At 33.4% G+C, this 16894-nt stretch overlaps 1 protein-coding gene across 2 annotated transcripts in view; it reads right to left on the minus strand.

Moving 5' to 3' along the window:
• The window catches only part of NDFIP2 (Nedd4 family interacting protein 2), a 63576-nt gene that overhangs the window by 1430 nt on the left and 45252 nt on the right, over positions 1 to 16894 (minus strand). Inside the window, exons 5-8 of one of the 2 annotated variants that reach the window (XM_061170706.1) lie at positions 9324 to 9448; positions 4220 to 4286; positions 1409 to 1514; positions 844 to 1134 (exon numbers count right to left, since the gene is read on the minus strand). In XM_061170706.1, coding sequence (XP_061026689.1) covers positions 1411 to 1514; positions 4220 to 4286; positions 9324 to 9448 — 296 coding nt within the window. In that variant the 3' untranslated portion in view covers positions 844 to 1134; positions 1409 to 1410. Of the gene's footprint in view, positions 1 to 843; positions 1135 to 1408; positions 1515 to 4219; positions 4287 to 9323; positions 9449 to 16894 lie in introns of those variants that run through there. The other variant, XM_061170705.1, reaches the window with a different exon arrangement.

Consider the following 16894-nt stretch of genomic DNA (forward strand, 5'->3'; position numbering starts at 1 on the left):
AGGGACAAAAAGAATTAGCCTTAAAATGTATTAAGTTGCAATTATCTAAACGACAGCATAATGAAAACCCATCTTATAGTAGTATTACATCAAGTATATAATATCCTTTTGGTAAGAATGACATAAGGTAGCATATATCAAAATATATTCTAAAGTTTAGGTTTCTAACCATCTAGAAAATATTTACATTATAGTTTAAACTCTTGAAAATGCAAACAAGGTAATCACACTGAATATTCACAGAATATCATTTAAATTAGTAAAATTACTTTGCCTTTTATCTTACAGGTAATACCGACAAACTCTTAAGGTCACTGCTTGTAAAGACATTTTACCAGTTAAAGAGAAAATGTGACATCTTCTAGGGGGAAGAAGAAACCTTAGTGGAACATTTAAAGTGATATTTAAATATAATCTAGAAATGCAATTGTAATCATTGTTCTCTTTAGCAGAAATAAGTAAATCATGTTAGCTTATGTAAAACTCATATAAGCATAAAATTTAAGCAACCAAATCACAAACCATACAATTTATTTATACTTAAGTCATAGCAACTTGAAACATTTTGTACTTAAAGATACATCCAGAAGTTAAGTGTTTTAGCAGACACTTTGCTTATGCAGTTCAACTACTTTAAAAGTTCAAATCAATGAAGTGTATGATACTTGCTTTAAAAGTATCAATAGTATAGGAGTAGAGATATGAGGTCTCTTCATGTGAAGATCTACTAGCTGCACAATAAATAAATGCCTTTACTATAGACACAGCCTCCAGAAACTCACTGGATAACCAGTAAGACAACCTCTGCTCATTTCTTTATATTCCCATTTATTCAAGTTGCAGCCTTCGTTGTTGATACAAACTGGCACACATTAAGAAAATAGTAACAAAGCACCTATTTTCTTCACACAACTTTTATTCATTGATCCAGTTTGCTAAGATCAGTGCATGGCAAATTGCTTTTCAATCACAGATTTGTTTTTTTGTTTGTTTTATCCACCAGATATCTATGTGAATTTCACACTGTTGTATGCAAAATGCCCATTCTCTCCGTGTAAGTGCTTTGTCATATTTTGTTTTCCAAGCTTTCAAATGCTGTGCTGGTGGTTACTTCATATACATCCTGTGGTCAAGCTTTAAAAAGAAATTTAAAAGTCTAATTTAAAGTTTCAGTTTACTCATAATACATTTTTAAAAATTAAAATGTATGAAATTCAATTTTAAAAATGGAAGTTATCTTAAAAGTTCACAACTTCTTAAATTTCAGTAAGTGACTGTTAACAGTATAAAAATCTATTAAATATGCTAAATTTGAGTAAACAACATGAGTACACATTAAGCACTTAATATGCATCTGGTGAATTTGAATACAAAAGGAATAAACAGTTAATATATTAATATTTCTTACCTCTATAATAAGAAGAAATATCTTGTTCTATGAGCAGCTGCCATGCTTTCAGACATGTTTCTGACTTTTAGATAATTAACAAATCCTCTGAAGAAAAGAAGCAGGCCTGAGAAGGTTGAAATAATACAGATATGTTATGTTCTTACACAGAAAGGGGACACAATAAATTTTAGATAGACAATTATAAACAAGATCCTCTTGGTCTAAGGAATTTAATGTGTAGGATTACAGTCACTCCATAATATATTTTACATTATAATGACAACTCTATTGTAAGGAAATATAATAAAATTTTACTGCCACCCCCAAATTATTTCAATTTGTTACACCTAGATGTATCTAAAGTAAAGTAAATCCAGCCATGAAAATCCAAAATTACACAAAAATACACACTTACTAAATTATTTCTTAAAAAGCAAAGCTACCTAATGCATTTAAACTGATTCAACTCATAGAAATCCCATTTTATACCAAACTTTTTAATTACTATAAGTACTAAGCAAACTAAGACATATTTACTGATATAAAGTATTCAAGAGAGAACATATGCACGTAATTGCTAACAATTGTGGGATAAAACCAATAATAAGCCTGTCTAGCAAGATCAGGTGCCTGTCATCTGCAAGATCTGTATTTAGCGATATGTGCATTATGTAAATAATTTACTTATTAGCTATTATTTTCAAGTAATAATAAAAGACTAATTTATAATAAAAATTAAGTTGAGAAAAATCAAGAAAGAAGACTTTGGAAGCAGCCACTCTAGTGATTTCTTAAATGATTTGAGATCTATCTTCTATCTATCTCAGTGTTCTCCTCTGTAAAATAGTATTTTTAAATAATAAACATTTACATTAATAATCATTTATAATAATCACAGGTATCTTTAGTAATCAATAAAACAAAGCCTGTGAAATGCTTCAAAGTTTCAGATGAAAAATATTAGCTAAGTATAAAAAACATTACCATTATTAGTAGAGTTAAGTCTTTGATATACTTAAGCATACAATTCTAAGGGCAACATTTATTAACTCCAGTAAATTTTTAACTAGGTAATGGTGGGCGGGAGGGCAGGGACCAAAAGATATGTACGCATGCAACTTTCCTCACCAGGAGGAAGAGTCTGTCAATTTAAAATGTAAAGTCTCAACTGAAATTTGTAACCCAATTCTAAGACAATAATCGAAGCACTAAAATAAGAAGCATGGTTATAATAAATTAGAAAGGAAAGATAGAAGAGATATACAAATAATGACTTAAACAAGTGGTATAAGTTTCACCTAAATCTGATCCCATCTGCTTCCCATATCCTCTTTCTCCTTGTGACTCCCACTCTGAATTCTACCCTCATGCCCTTCCAGATGCTGTTCAAAGATAACGATATTGTGATCCAAACGTAAAAGTATTACTGAAAAATGTAAACCAAAATTATTTGTGAAATCCCTTCTTTTGTCGATGAAGCTGCTGATTCTAAGACATATTTTGTTCTGCTCAGGCATTTTCCAAAATAAGCCAATTCACATCTAGAAACCGATCACTCAGCAGCTATTGCTTCTCAGCGTTCTGTGATGTGCTCAACACTCCTCTGAGTATTATGTGAGAGCAACATTTTGATCATGAATTAAGTTTTCACATTCCCCTAAATGCTAGATTATGGCTCTGATATGGAACTGGGGCTGTCCTCTGCATTCTACTCTGTCTCACAGTTGCCTTCCGAAGACTCCTCAATCCGCTAATAATATTTATAAGCAAGTATCTCATTCAGTATGCTTAAATACCTAAAAGACTTTATCAATTTTTTCAGTTTTAAGGAAGAAACTCAATAATGAGCACAGAATCAGTCAGAAAACAATTAACAATACAAAAAACTGGCTAAACTTTTGTACAAGTCTGACTTCCCAACAAAATCACAACTTTAGAATAATTTCATTGTAATTATTAGAGAAACAATCTAGGATTTTTAGTGACCTTAACCGACCACTAAGATTTTGTTTCCCCAAAGATCCAAAAGATGCAACAGCAGGACTAAATAAAAACTCAAGGAGAACACTGCCACCTACTGAAATGCTATTTTCTGGTATAATTATGTTACTAGAGAAATGTGGGCTCTTAAACCTAAATAGAAACAAAATGTATTCTTCATGTCAGTAAATAAACTTGAAATGTGGATTAAAGGTATAATGTGATTTTAAGATTAACTTAATTATCATATATCTAAAGAGGAAAACACAAGGGATCAAAAATCGGAAATCCATAAAATTCATCAATATTAATAAAAGACATGCCTTGTAAGAAGAAAACTCAACAGAAGTACTGTGATCATTAGGCATGAAGCCTTTCCTTATGCCTGACTGATTAATGATTAATGCAGGGTACACTTCAAAAGTGTAAAGAATGTTTCAATGATCCAAAAATAAAAGAATGGACAGAATATCCAACTATCCTCCTCTCAACACCTCCTACGATCATTAAAAGAAAATTATGCATGTATATTTTCCAAAATAAATGCTGAAGGCAACTATTTTTTAATCATTTTAGGATTTTCAAGTTTTGTAGGATTGACTTATCATTCAACCACTGATTCTGTAAATTGACAGGCTCTGAATTTTAAATCAGAAATCCAGAGTGCTACATAGAATTATCTGAATAGCCAAGATGATATAAGTGTTTGGATATGAGAATTTTACAACAGGAAAAATTTTTTCCACATAAATTACAAAACAGTATATTTACATCTCACATTTTTAGGAAACATCAAAGTTAAACTAAATGCAAATTAGTCATACTGAAATGCATTAAGAATAAACTTACCAAGTACAAGAAATATCCACCAAAGCCAATACTGTCCATTGAAATATCCAGTAAAATAATCAGAAAACTGTGGAGTGAACATAAATATATTAACCGTATTTGTGTACCTAAATTTGAAAATCATAAGTCTTAGTTTCAGAATGATTTACCTCAAATAATCTTTAGCACTTAAAACAGCACAAAAAGAGAAACAGAAAAGAAAAAAAATACTTAATGACATACACATATAATTATTTGAGAAAAAATAACAGCAAACAAACTTATGCAAAATATTTTAGGAACAAAAAATAGTTTCAAACTGCTTGTAAAGAAGAAAGATAAGTGCTATATATCTGAATCCAACATTTTCTCATTAAGGAGTTCACATGTCAGTTCTTTTTTCATAATCTCTCAAAGCCACAACTACCATCCCAAACACACTACAGCAACCTGCTGCTTTAGATATTAACACCAAAAGCCACATTAGTTTAATCTTATCAGATGGGGATGTTCTGCTGACCTCTAAAAAGAAGAGCTTTTGACCTTCTGTACACCCCCTACTGTTAATCACTGCCAAGAATACTAGGCACATAAAGACCGCCAACTCATTAGAGTCTTTTTATTTTCAAACTAGATGCTCCAGCATTCATTTCCCAACAGTGAGCTGCGAACAGCTAAATGAACCTTGAAGCGGCATTTCAACAGTTCCTATTAGTGGCCGTGGTAGACAGTCTATATTCTCTGTGAAGTGAGGATATGAACAGGCAGATGGAAGGCAGGGTTTGATGACACTGGACACAGGTATCTTTTCCTTGATTAGACTCGGGACATGATGATTTATTATCTTCGAAAAGTTTTCTTTTTAAATCAGTCTAATTTTCCTGCTTATTTAATCTACTCTGTTTCCATTGGTCTCTGAACCGAATCTGATTTAACTAAAAATGAGTTTGTTAAATGCAGATTTGTCCTCAGATGTATCTATCTCCAACTTTATAGGTAATTATTTCCAAGTATTCATTGGTAATTTCCATAAAAGCTTAAAAATCTTATAGGTTTGGTAATAACAAAAATGCTTACAAATTGTAATGTTATTAGTGAGGAAGCATATCCACTAAAGATTATCTAAATCTGTTTTTAAAGGCTTTTAAATTATTCTCACAGGAAGTATTTACAATATATGAACCATGATCTAAGTTCTCAGCTTAGAGTTTTAGAAATTACAAAGATTAGGGATTTCAAAGTACCATCATAGATGCAAATCCCACATACTCCTACACCTTTAAAATATGTACAATAAAGGGAGAACTAGAAAATTGTGGAAATATAGCTTGTAAAGTAGGAAAGCACTACACTACTTTTTAACCAAATGATTAATAATTAGAAATAAAAGGTTTTCATACAGGTTTTAGAGATTATAAGAACAAAAGGAATAAAGAACCAAAGCAACACATTTTTAACTTTCTAATTTTAAAATATATTTAAAAATACATATTTCTAATATTTAATATATAATATTACCCGACAAGAGGCAACCAGAAAAGAACAATGTCATTCTTCACCAAAAGTACTAACCTGCAGCTATTCTTTATTTATTCCCAAGTGAAGAACAGAATTACCTTCACTTTGAAGTCAAAGAGAAAAACTCACCATGTAAAAAGGATAAACTAATAAGCTTTGGGGCTCATTACTAAGTTATCAAGTGTTTCAAAATACTAAAAGTCATAGGGCTGAGCCAAGGTGTGTTTTTGGTTTTTTTAAAACAAGTAAATAACTCATGTTGACTGGTCAACCGCAGGCTGCAGAAATCAAATTTTGGAAAATAAATTAACCAACAATAAGAATTTACCTGATTTAAATTTGCAAAAAAAGAATTCATCTGATTTTATTTTATTAATATGACACCAGTATTTTATTGTTTACATCCTGTCTACTTTCTAAAAGACTTGTCAGTTTTTAATAAAATATATATGCCTTTTAAAACAAATAACAGAAACATCAAAAGCCTTAGAAATAATATCAGAATCTTGGGCTAAAGATATTTACACTAAATATGAGGTTCACAGCAGCTCAGAAACAAAAAGAAAAGCAGCAGTTAATTTATAAATTGCTTATTATCTAATAAAAGGAAACACCAGGCTTTCAGGAGAAAACCTTTCTCTCAGCACTGAACTACAAGGGAAATTTATTGCCTTGAGCATTATAATAAAAGTCAAAGTACAGTGTTACAGAGGCAGTACAGAATTAGGAGAACAGGCACTGAACTGAAATCAAGCTAGATTTAAATCCACATGCAAACTGTGGGACACTGAGCAAGTTATTAGACTTTTTATTCTTAGTTTCATCATCAATAAAATGGCTGGCTTGTCTCCAGCATCACTGATACAGACAGGGTTAAAGAATTTAGTGCCTGTAATGAATTATGCCTGGAACATAGTAAGTGCTCACTGAATGGTGGCTATTGTTATTTTATAACAAAAGATTTTTAAAAATCCTTCTCTTATATCAATTCTCAATATACACTACAGGTATAATATTAACCTTAACTCAGTAAAGGTATTTTAAAAGGAAACTAAACAGTCCCGGTGATTAAACTTGACGCTCTTATATACCTTACAAAACTTTGAGAAACTCCAGTCTTTGAATTTAAGGTCCCCATCTTTATCACACTGACTGGAGTTGATTACTAGACAATCTAACCCCTTCTCAACCTGGGATTCTAAGAGAGAATTAGGCCCTAATATCCTAGAGGCAAAGGTTGCATATAATGCACTAATTTCTTTTTTATGAATGTAGAATGATACTAGCAATTCAATAACTTTAGGAGAATTGAGAAAATCAAATCATTTTCTGTGTTCTGTGACTTAGACAAGAAATCTCATTTGAATAATAGTAATTAATTCTATTACTAACATAACCAATGTTGGACATTACCTAGTTCCAACTCTTTTGAGATTTTCTAGCAATAACTTCTGCAAAGGCAGGAACTGTCTCTTTATCTCTGCATGCCCCATAACACCTAACAGATTTATGCTAATGGTGGGAACCCACTCTACATTTTTTAAATGAAATTAAAACAAGTAATTGCCAGGGGGGCAGTTCTTACAATGGCTCAGGTTTTAATCACCTTAGAAGAAGCCAGTCCACAGGTCCCACCAAGAATCAACTGTTTAATAACCAAATCCTATAATCTAGTCTGAACAGAGACAGGGTCTGAGAAGATTACTGAAACCCTGGGAAGTAATAAAATAAGTTTAAAAATAATGAAGAAACACACAAAATTCAAAGTTTTAATATTTTTTATAATGGGTAATTTTTTAATCTATTTGACAATGTAGGTGCACAATTGAAGTGTCTGAAGCACTTAATAAAAGCCGACATATTAGTATATGATTCTACTGAAAATTCCTCAGGAGGACTTGACTCATTCAACCAGAAATCAATGTTTAAATATATATGATTTGTAGAAAGTATATATTTTATTAGTTGTATATAGCATTTAAATGTGTGGGTAACTTTCAAGAAGAGTTATTAATTAACAAAGCCACTTTCCTAGCCTTACCTAAAGAAATCAGGAGAAAAGCTTTGTAAACAAGGAGCCAAAAGGGGCCTTCAAGAGGCAAAGGAAAAGAGCTGGGGGAAGATTATGTTAACAATACTACTGCCTGTACAATGCGTACAAAAAATTATTCGGGGGCTAGAAAAGCTGTTGAGATAGGAGAAAGAAAAGGACTTCTTGTTATCTCCCTACATACTACCTTGTAAAAGATACGAGATAGACAGAGGGTGATTTCCAGGAACAACAGGAAAATGAGAAGAAAGGCTTAGAAGGAATGTAAAGGAAAAAAAGATGAGTTCTCATAACCACCTCAAAGGCCTGTACTGTAATTTTTAGCTCTTAATGTTACCAAAAAAGAAAAAAAGAAGAAGAAAAAGAAAAAAGAAACAGTGAGAAGATATTTAAGTCCATGATAATTTCACTAACCAATGGAAATTTTTATGTTTTAAAACTGATTTTAGGCAGACCTACGCTATATCACAATAGTGGCAGCCATGATTTACTGAGCACATATACTTGTGCAGCAACTGAGCAAGGTACTCTAAATATGTCATGTTCATGCCTCACAAAAATACTAAATGGCAGCTGTTATCAGCTTACCATGAAGAAACTAATGCTCAGAACAATTTAAAAACTTAAAGTTAGAACACTCATGTACAAAAAGATGAGATTCAAACTAAGATTTATCTGATTTCAAAGTTCTTTCCACTTACTGAGACTTCCCTGGTGGCGCAGTGGTTAAGAATCCGCCTGCCAATGCAGGGGACGCGGGTTCGAGCCCTGGTCCGGGAAGATCCCACATGCCGCGGAGCAACTAAGCCCGTGCGCCACAACTACTGAGCCTGCTCTCTCTAGAGCCCGCGAGCCACAACTACTGAGCCCGCGCGCCTAAAGCCCATGCTCCGCAACAAGAGAAGCCACCGCAAGGAGAAGCCCACGCACCGCAACGAAGAGTAGCCCCCACTCACCGCAACTAGAGAAAGCCCTCAGGCAGCAACGAAGACCCAACACGGCCAAAAATAAATTAATTAATTAATTAAAAACAAACAAACAAAAAGGTCTTTCCACATACTAACAAGCTCTCATATAATACAGTCATAAAATGTCCACACCACAGAGATCACTATGATAGTCAAGTATAGAAGTTAGAATAAGTCTCAAAATAATTGAGCTCATATACACAAAATGAACATTTATGAACTACATAGGAAATTTTATGTATTTTAATTTTAGAGACAAAAGTGATAGAGGCTATCAAGACACTCACCCTGGGGAGGGGTAAGATGTGACAGGGTGAGAGAGTGTCATGGACATATATACACTACCAAATGTAAAATAGATAGCTAGTGGGAAGCAGCCGCATAGCACAGGGAGATCAGCTTGGTGCTTTGTGACCACCTAGAGGGGTGGGATAGGGAGGGTGGGAGGGAGGGAGACGCAAGAGGGAAGAGATATGGGAACATATGTATATGTATAACTGATTCACTTTGTTATAAAGCAGAAACTAACACACCATTGTAAAGCAATTATACTCCAATAAAGATGTTTAAAAAAAAAAAAGACACTCACCCTGACAATAAGGATCCATTTGATCAATGAAAGGCCAAATCCACAGATGGCACCATACCTTCCAGCTATGGTATTGGTGATACAGAAGGATAAACAAAATCCAAGCCAGTTGAAAATAAATGCCACTGAAAGCAAGAGAAATAATTCTTTTAAAGACCACACTTAGGAAACAAATTAACAGAGATATAATATAAACATCAATAATACTTCATGACTCAATGGAAATAGCAGTTCTTTCTCTTAATTCTGTACTAATTAAGTCTTCTTTATAGACTATAGTTTACCTTTTGCAAATGTATTAGTTATTTACTATACATTAACAAGTGGGTAAGCTTGGTTTCTTGTCAGTTTGGTCAACAAGAATCAATACCTTACAGCTTATCACCAAAAGGTGAAACTGCATTTTTTTTTCTTTTATACATACATTTGTTATTGAAACTGCATTTTTAAACCAGTTAAAAATTAGGTCACAATGTAGCTCCCATGTGATCCTACCCAAAAAGTCTAGTCTAAGCCATCATCAGCCAGCCAAATTAAAAAGCAATATTAAAGATGAGCCGAATAAATTATAAATTACTGTTCCCAGAGCAGATACTGTTCATTGCCTTCTCTTCTTACCTAACAAAACCTGTTGTTCCCCTTCCCAGGAACCCACCAACCTCTAGAGCCTGTATTTTTAGGAAAGGCTGGACTCCATACTTAGCCCCCAAAGGTGAGTCCTGTCTGGGAAAATCACAGAAGGCCCAAATCCCTTGCCAGTGAATTTTTTTTTAAATAGGACTTCCGAAAAACATTCTTAAAAACACAGCAAGGAGAGGGAAGATGGAATATAGGTAAAACAACAGTGGTTTTAAATTGATCACTGTTGAAGCTGGGTGATGGATACACAGATGTTTATTACACTCTTGTCTAGTTTGAGAATTTCTACAATGAAAGTTTTTTAAAAAGAAAAGAAGAAAAGGCCCTTCTTCCACTGGGTATCACGTTTAACTGTAATACCTGGAACTGCTGCAGGGAGCCTGCTATCAGCCTGAGGATTCAACCATCACTCCAAATAGTGGGGGAGTGAAGAAAACCGAAGCAAAGCAAGGCAGAGCCACAGCACTGATACGGTCTGTGCCTGAGGTCTGCTCATCCAGGAACTTCTTGTTTTGGGAGATAATCTCCTAACTATTTAAAACAGTTGAGTAAGGGTTTTCTATTTCTCATAGCAGAAACCATTCTGACATAGGTCCTTGAGATATAATCAGAGTACCTTATTTACGTCCAAGATAGCAACATCATCAAAATAATAATAGTAATAATAATAAAACTAAAGATCAATTTGAACCTAAATCTTGTTCAGTGCCCAGCCTCTTACCCTAAATATCTCCAACCAAGCCTCAGGGAGAATAAAGCAAATTACCTAGAGAAATTCTAGTTTTTCAGAATTCTAAAGACAAAGAGGAAACATTTTAGGATAAGTTTAAATGAAATGGTTATTTCTTCGAAGTAATGCCCCTACTCCTGTAATTTCTTCCTTCCTAATACTTTCTAGTCGCAGCTTTTTGGATCATTTATGGCAAACTGTACTATATGGTGTGAGAGTCAGAAAAATCAATTTTGAAATAAGAGACTCGTGTTTGAGTCACACCGTACTCACTCACTAGATATATGACCTTGGACTCACTGCTGACTTCTGTTGAGCCACAGTCCTCTGATCTTTAAGTACCTACTTCACAAGATTGATAAGAGGATTAAGTGAGAATGTAAAGAGCTTAAGGGTAGGACAGAACCTGGCACGTGGTGACTGCTAAAAAAACGCTAGCCGTCATCACTACCCATGCGAAGTGATCTCTTCACATTACAGACTAGGTCCCATCTTTCCTGCAAAAGAAGTTCAAGAGACACTACTATAAATAAAGCTTGTTTACTCTCTACTGTACTGTACAACAGAGATAGGATATTTCCATCACTGTAGAATAATCTATTGCACATAGCCACTCTGTATCAAACTGGCTAATATTTGTGTTAGCTGTAGGGAAAGCACATAACAAAAAATAATTTTATATCTATTTAAAGTAAAGAATTTATATTACCAAACAGCAGTAGAGATTCCCAACTGGTTGCTACCTATGTGTTAATGACAGGCTGAGATATTTCTCTCCTCAGCCCTTAGGGCAGGCAGGTGAGGTCTGGGGCAGAGGACAGACTGCCACCAGTCCTGAGCACCTCACTCCTTTATCTCAGTTTGCTATAAACATTCTATCATTTTGCCAGCATGTCATGTTGTTGAAACATAGGAGGCACTGACGGAGAAAATCCAAAACAGCAAAACATTCCAAAAGTGTATTTTCACCTTTGAGTATGTGTATGTTTAGCTTTGGGGAAAAAATAATTTAAACACTGTCCAATTTCTTCAAAATCAGATTTACCGATATCTATTATATGTATCATTGTACCCAAACGAGAAATAAGATTCAAAAGAACAAAAAAGTAGTTAATGAGCCATGTTTTCTTTATGCTCTCCGCCAGCAGTATGAATTCCTATAAATTGTGCTCATGTGATATAATTTGTTATAGACTGAACTCTGTCCCCTCAAAATTCATAGATTAAAGCCCTGACCTCCAGCGTGACTGTGTTTAGAGATAGTGCCTTTAGGGAGGTAGCTAAAATTAAATAAGGTTATAAGGGTGAAGCCCTAATACAATAGGATTGGTGTCCTTATAGGAAGAGGAATAGACACGAGAAAGCTCTCTCTCTCTGCACACACGTAGAGAAGAGGCCATGTGAGGACACCACAAGAAGACAGCCAACTGCAGGTCCAAAGAGAACCCTCACCAGAAACCAAATTTTCTGGAACCTTAATCTTGGATTTCTACCCTCCAGAACTGTGAGAAAATAAATTTTCATTGTTTAAGCCACCCAGACCGTGGTTTTTCTTTATGGCAGCCTGAACAGACAAATGCATAACTTAATCATCTTTAATTGGTTTAAGCACTAGGAAAACAGAGAAGTTGTGACTACTGAAGCATAAGTAGATTCACTTTTTATGGCCCTTGGTCTATAAAATAGAAGTAAAGCTGAATAGGTCTTTAAGGTACAGAAAGAGCAAAGCATTCAATTCCGGATCCTCTGTGACATGTCTGTCTCAGTTGTCAAAAAAGAGAATTTAATAAATTGTACACTAAACCTTAAGTATGTAAAATCCATAAAAGAAATAATGTGTAGTAGAGGCAGGTGAACATATACATGCCTAAGAAAGAAGACAAGAACAGGACAAGTTAAGACTTAGAACAGTTGGGCTCCACACAAAGTCACAAGGCAAGTAAGAAGCGTAGCTGGGACTGGAGCATCCAAGTCTTTTATGCCTATATCCAGTGATCTTTTTATTATATATACCTCCCACCTACCCAAAGAGGTTAGCAGAATAATCTAGAAAGCAATATTGTACACTGTAGTTTATCCATTAACTAGTAAGGCTACACTTTAAAATTTTCAATAGCCACAAGATACTTATTAATAATAAAGGGGAAAAGAGTAACTTCATAGTGAAGAAAGCTGGCGGACACCACCTTAACCTGATGAGAGTTAACATCACTAGTAATAAGACATATCTAGACCATTGCTTCTAATTTGATGTACTGAAAAGAACACATCATTTCTGTGGTATTCTTGAGGGGGAAAAAGAAAAAAAGGAAAGAAATGCAAAACCTGAATCTACTCATGAGGAAACATGAGCTAAATCCAAATTGAAAGACATTCTACAAAATAACTGACCAGTATTCTTCAGAAGAATCAAAGTTGTTATGAAACAAAGAAAGACTAAGAAACTGTTCCAGGTTGAGGCAGACTAAGGAAACACAGAAACTAATATAATGTGTAATCCTGAAATAGATGCTAGATCAAGAAAAGGACATCAGTGGGACAACTGGCAAAATTTGAATAAGGTCTACAAACTAGTTCGTAGTATTTCGTAATGTTAATTTCCTAATGTTGATGATTGGACTGAAGTTACATACATTAACACTTGGAAAAGCTGGATGAAAGTTATATGGCAATTGTACTATTTTTGCAATGATTTCCTAAATTTAAAATTATTTCAAAATGAAAAGTTTAAAAAGTTTTAAATTAGAAAAATTTTGATACTTGCTTTGAAAATAAACAAATGAATATCATAAATGAATGAATACCAATATACTAACATTAAGCACTTATTAATTTTTTTATCACAGAAAAATCCTCATTATATATAAATGCACCAGGTTTCAAACACAGTAAGTTCCCAGATAAAGAATAATCAGTTTCACTATACTTGATTCTGAACTGCATAACGGCAAATTCCTGTCTTATCCTCATGCAATACTCTTTGTTTAAACTATCAGCCATTGAGAAAAACATGAAGCTAACAATTTATTAATTTTAAGACATTTCCACTAAATTATAAGCAATGAAATGACAAAATTATTTTTCTTATAAACAGAACAAATTCAATAAAATGTTCACAAATATTATGAGTTTCTTAAGGTGTAGTTATAATTCTTAGATGTCCCCCCTTTCTGGATTCACTTATAATATGTGACCTCATCTAAAACCTATATAAAAACAGAGCTTTACATGAACAGAATAAGTCATCAATGCATTGTTTTTCAATGTGTAGTGCCCAGATAACCCCTTTAAGAACTGTCACTTTTATGACTCATCCATGGTAGGTACTTGAAAGAATTTACTGAATAAAGATGCTCAATATCACTAATCGTTGGGGAAATGCAAATTAAACCACAAAGAGATACTACCACACAACTATTAGAGTTCTAAAATTTTTAAAACTGTTAATACTAAATGCTGATGAGGATCAGAGCATTCACTGCTGGTAGGAATGCAGAACGGAACTGAAATACAGTTTGGCAATTTCTTACAAATCAGAATTCACGTTTCAAAACACCTTTCTAATTCTTTTTAAAGTTACGTACAAGTAACTTAATATCTTTTTAATTATGTTTCCCTCAAGTCTAAAATGGGAATAATGCCGGTGATTAATTATTACTATAGCATGCTGACGTGAAGATTCACACACAGTACGAAAGGCTAAACCTTAGAAAAGTTTTCTAAACAGAATCCATTACATTTTTAAGCATTAGAGTTCAAGGTCATTTCCACAGAATGTCAATTATCCAACGAACCAAACCTTAATTTCTAGCTTTTAACTAACATATAACTGACTTCTATTCCATTCTTTTAGAGACAAAATCTCTTAAAAGTATGCTCAGATACAAGCACATAAGGCACATATAAGGCATTTTTCAGTGACACTTCAAGGGATTAGGAGAAGCAAAACATTATCAGGGGATACACACATTCCGTTCTTTACATTTTCTGAACATGGGCAAGCAATTATCTTACCAAATTTACGCATAAACTTTTTTTAGGGTTACATGTGGTAAGAGACTGAATTGTAGACATTGAAAACAGAGAAGGAAAGAATTAAACCAACAAAAGGTTTTAATTGAAATATTCTTATCGATAATCGCTGCAGTTTTATTTGCACAACTTGTATAACCTGAAATGCTTAAATTATAAACCACGTTAAAGAAAATCTATTTCCAGACCTTAGAAATAGACAATAGAACAGAACCTAGACGATAGCTACTGGATAGTTTAGAGTTTGGAAAATATAGCAAGTTGCAATTTGTAGAACAGCCACTAGATGGTAGTGACTACAAATAAATCTATGCTCATTAAAGCAAATAAACTGAAGTACTGGCCTACAGCCTACCCAAAGAAATGTTATCAGGAAATGAAGGTGAAAAATAATTTATAATCTTACTCTTATAATACTGGTGCAGTATTTGTAGAATAGGAAGCATAAAGATATAAACTGTAGAAACATAATTTAGTAAAAATGTTATAAAAGGCAGGTAATTTACATTAATATATTAAATGTAAATATTTATATTCATATTAATTAATGTACCACCAGTGGCCAAAAATAAGGTCAACCAAGTGCCTAGGTTACTGTGCACTTACAACACTGGTGTATCAGTGAAATGTTGTTAGATCTAAAAAATAAAGATTGATAAGAAGATAGCATGGTTAAGTGAAATACAGAAATGGAGAGATAATAACTAAGCTCTGAGTCAAGTAATTAGATGGTGTCAAATAACATGTTTTTATTCCTAAGAAACAGGTATTTATACTAACTACAAATAACTACAATAAATTTAAATTCTTTCTTTTTCCAATGAAGATTTCTTAAAAGACATAACCATGAAAGGAATTAATGTTTACGCTACTCTTTTTGTAAAGAAAATATGTGGGAAGCCTGTTATTAATATAAAGGGTTACCAGGTTGAACTTAAACTAAGAAAAAAATTAAAGTTCACTAGACTAACAGTACAAAACAGAGTTATCTGTAGCCAAAGTGTTCATTTCCTTTTCATCATACTTAACATCATATCTAACTACAAATTATAACTAAAACCACAAGACATAAATATTGCATATACATTAGCTGATTGCCAACCTGAATATAATTTAGTAAATCTGAAGAGAAAAATGTAACTGCCTGCCCATCCACCCACGCATTTCTGAGCGGTTTAACTACTTCTACTCTTCAGTAGATGAAATGAAATAAAGAAAGGAAGCAAGAACCATTTCAAAATGGAGGAAAAGGTACGGGAATTTTCAGACTCAAAAGTAACTCAACTTAGGAAGTATGTATTTTCTATTTTGTCTATTATTAAAGTTGAATGTGGTACTTTACATAGGTAAAACATTCCTCAGTTCTATCATCAAAATTAACTCTACAGTTGAAATAAATTAAATCAGCATTCTATCAAAGAAGGTATGAAAGCTTGGTCATTGAACCAGGTTGAGGGCAGAAATTAACCCTATCATAATCTAATAAATGTACTTAGTTGAATACTGGGTTTCCAAAAATTATTTTATCAATTTAAACAGTTTGAGTGTCATAATATTATTTACTGAGTATACTATGTGCCATTCCTGAGATAGGAACTGAAATAATGAAGGCTATAATGAAGTCTTTCCACAAGTAGCTTAAGTCTACTTTATAAAGTCAAATGTTAAATTAAGAATGTTGCAAAAGGTTAAAAATTTACGGTTTCTGGTCTTCTAATTACTCGCCATTCCGCACAAATAAGACAAACCTTCATACTCCTGTGTCTCAAATCACATTGTTCCAGTTCCCCAGAATATCTCCTTTTCCAACCCTTCCTCCTGTTTAAAGACACTCAAGTGGAAGTCCTCTGCTCCAAAAGCAGAATTTATCATTTCATTATAAACGCTCCTATAGCCCCAAATGGACATGCAGCATTTCACATACAAAAACATATTTAGCTTTAAATACGCTTATATATATATCTCTATACAGTCAGCATCTAGCATAATAACTGCAACACAAAGTTACCTGATAAGTGTTTAACAAATCCTAGGATTTGTATCATATGATCACAGTTAGTTAAATGTCAGGAGCAATTTACATTTTAAACAAGGTAAGACACACACTGACAGTATCTGCCTTCCCTCACTGTCTATGTTACTTTAAATACATACACAACCAATATATGCA

The sequence above is a fragment of the Eubalaena glacialis genome, chromosome 16 (assembly GCF_028564815.1).
Source record: "Eubalaena glacialis isolate mEubGla1 chromosome 16, mEubGla1.1.hap2.+ XY, whole genome shotgun sequence".
Taxonomy (NCBI): Eukaryota; Metazoa; Chordata; class Mammalia; order Artiodactyla; family Balaenidae; genus Eubalaena; species Eubalaena glacialis.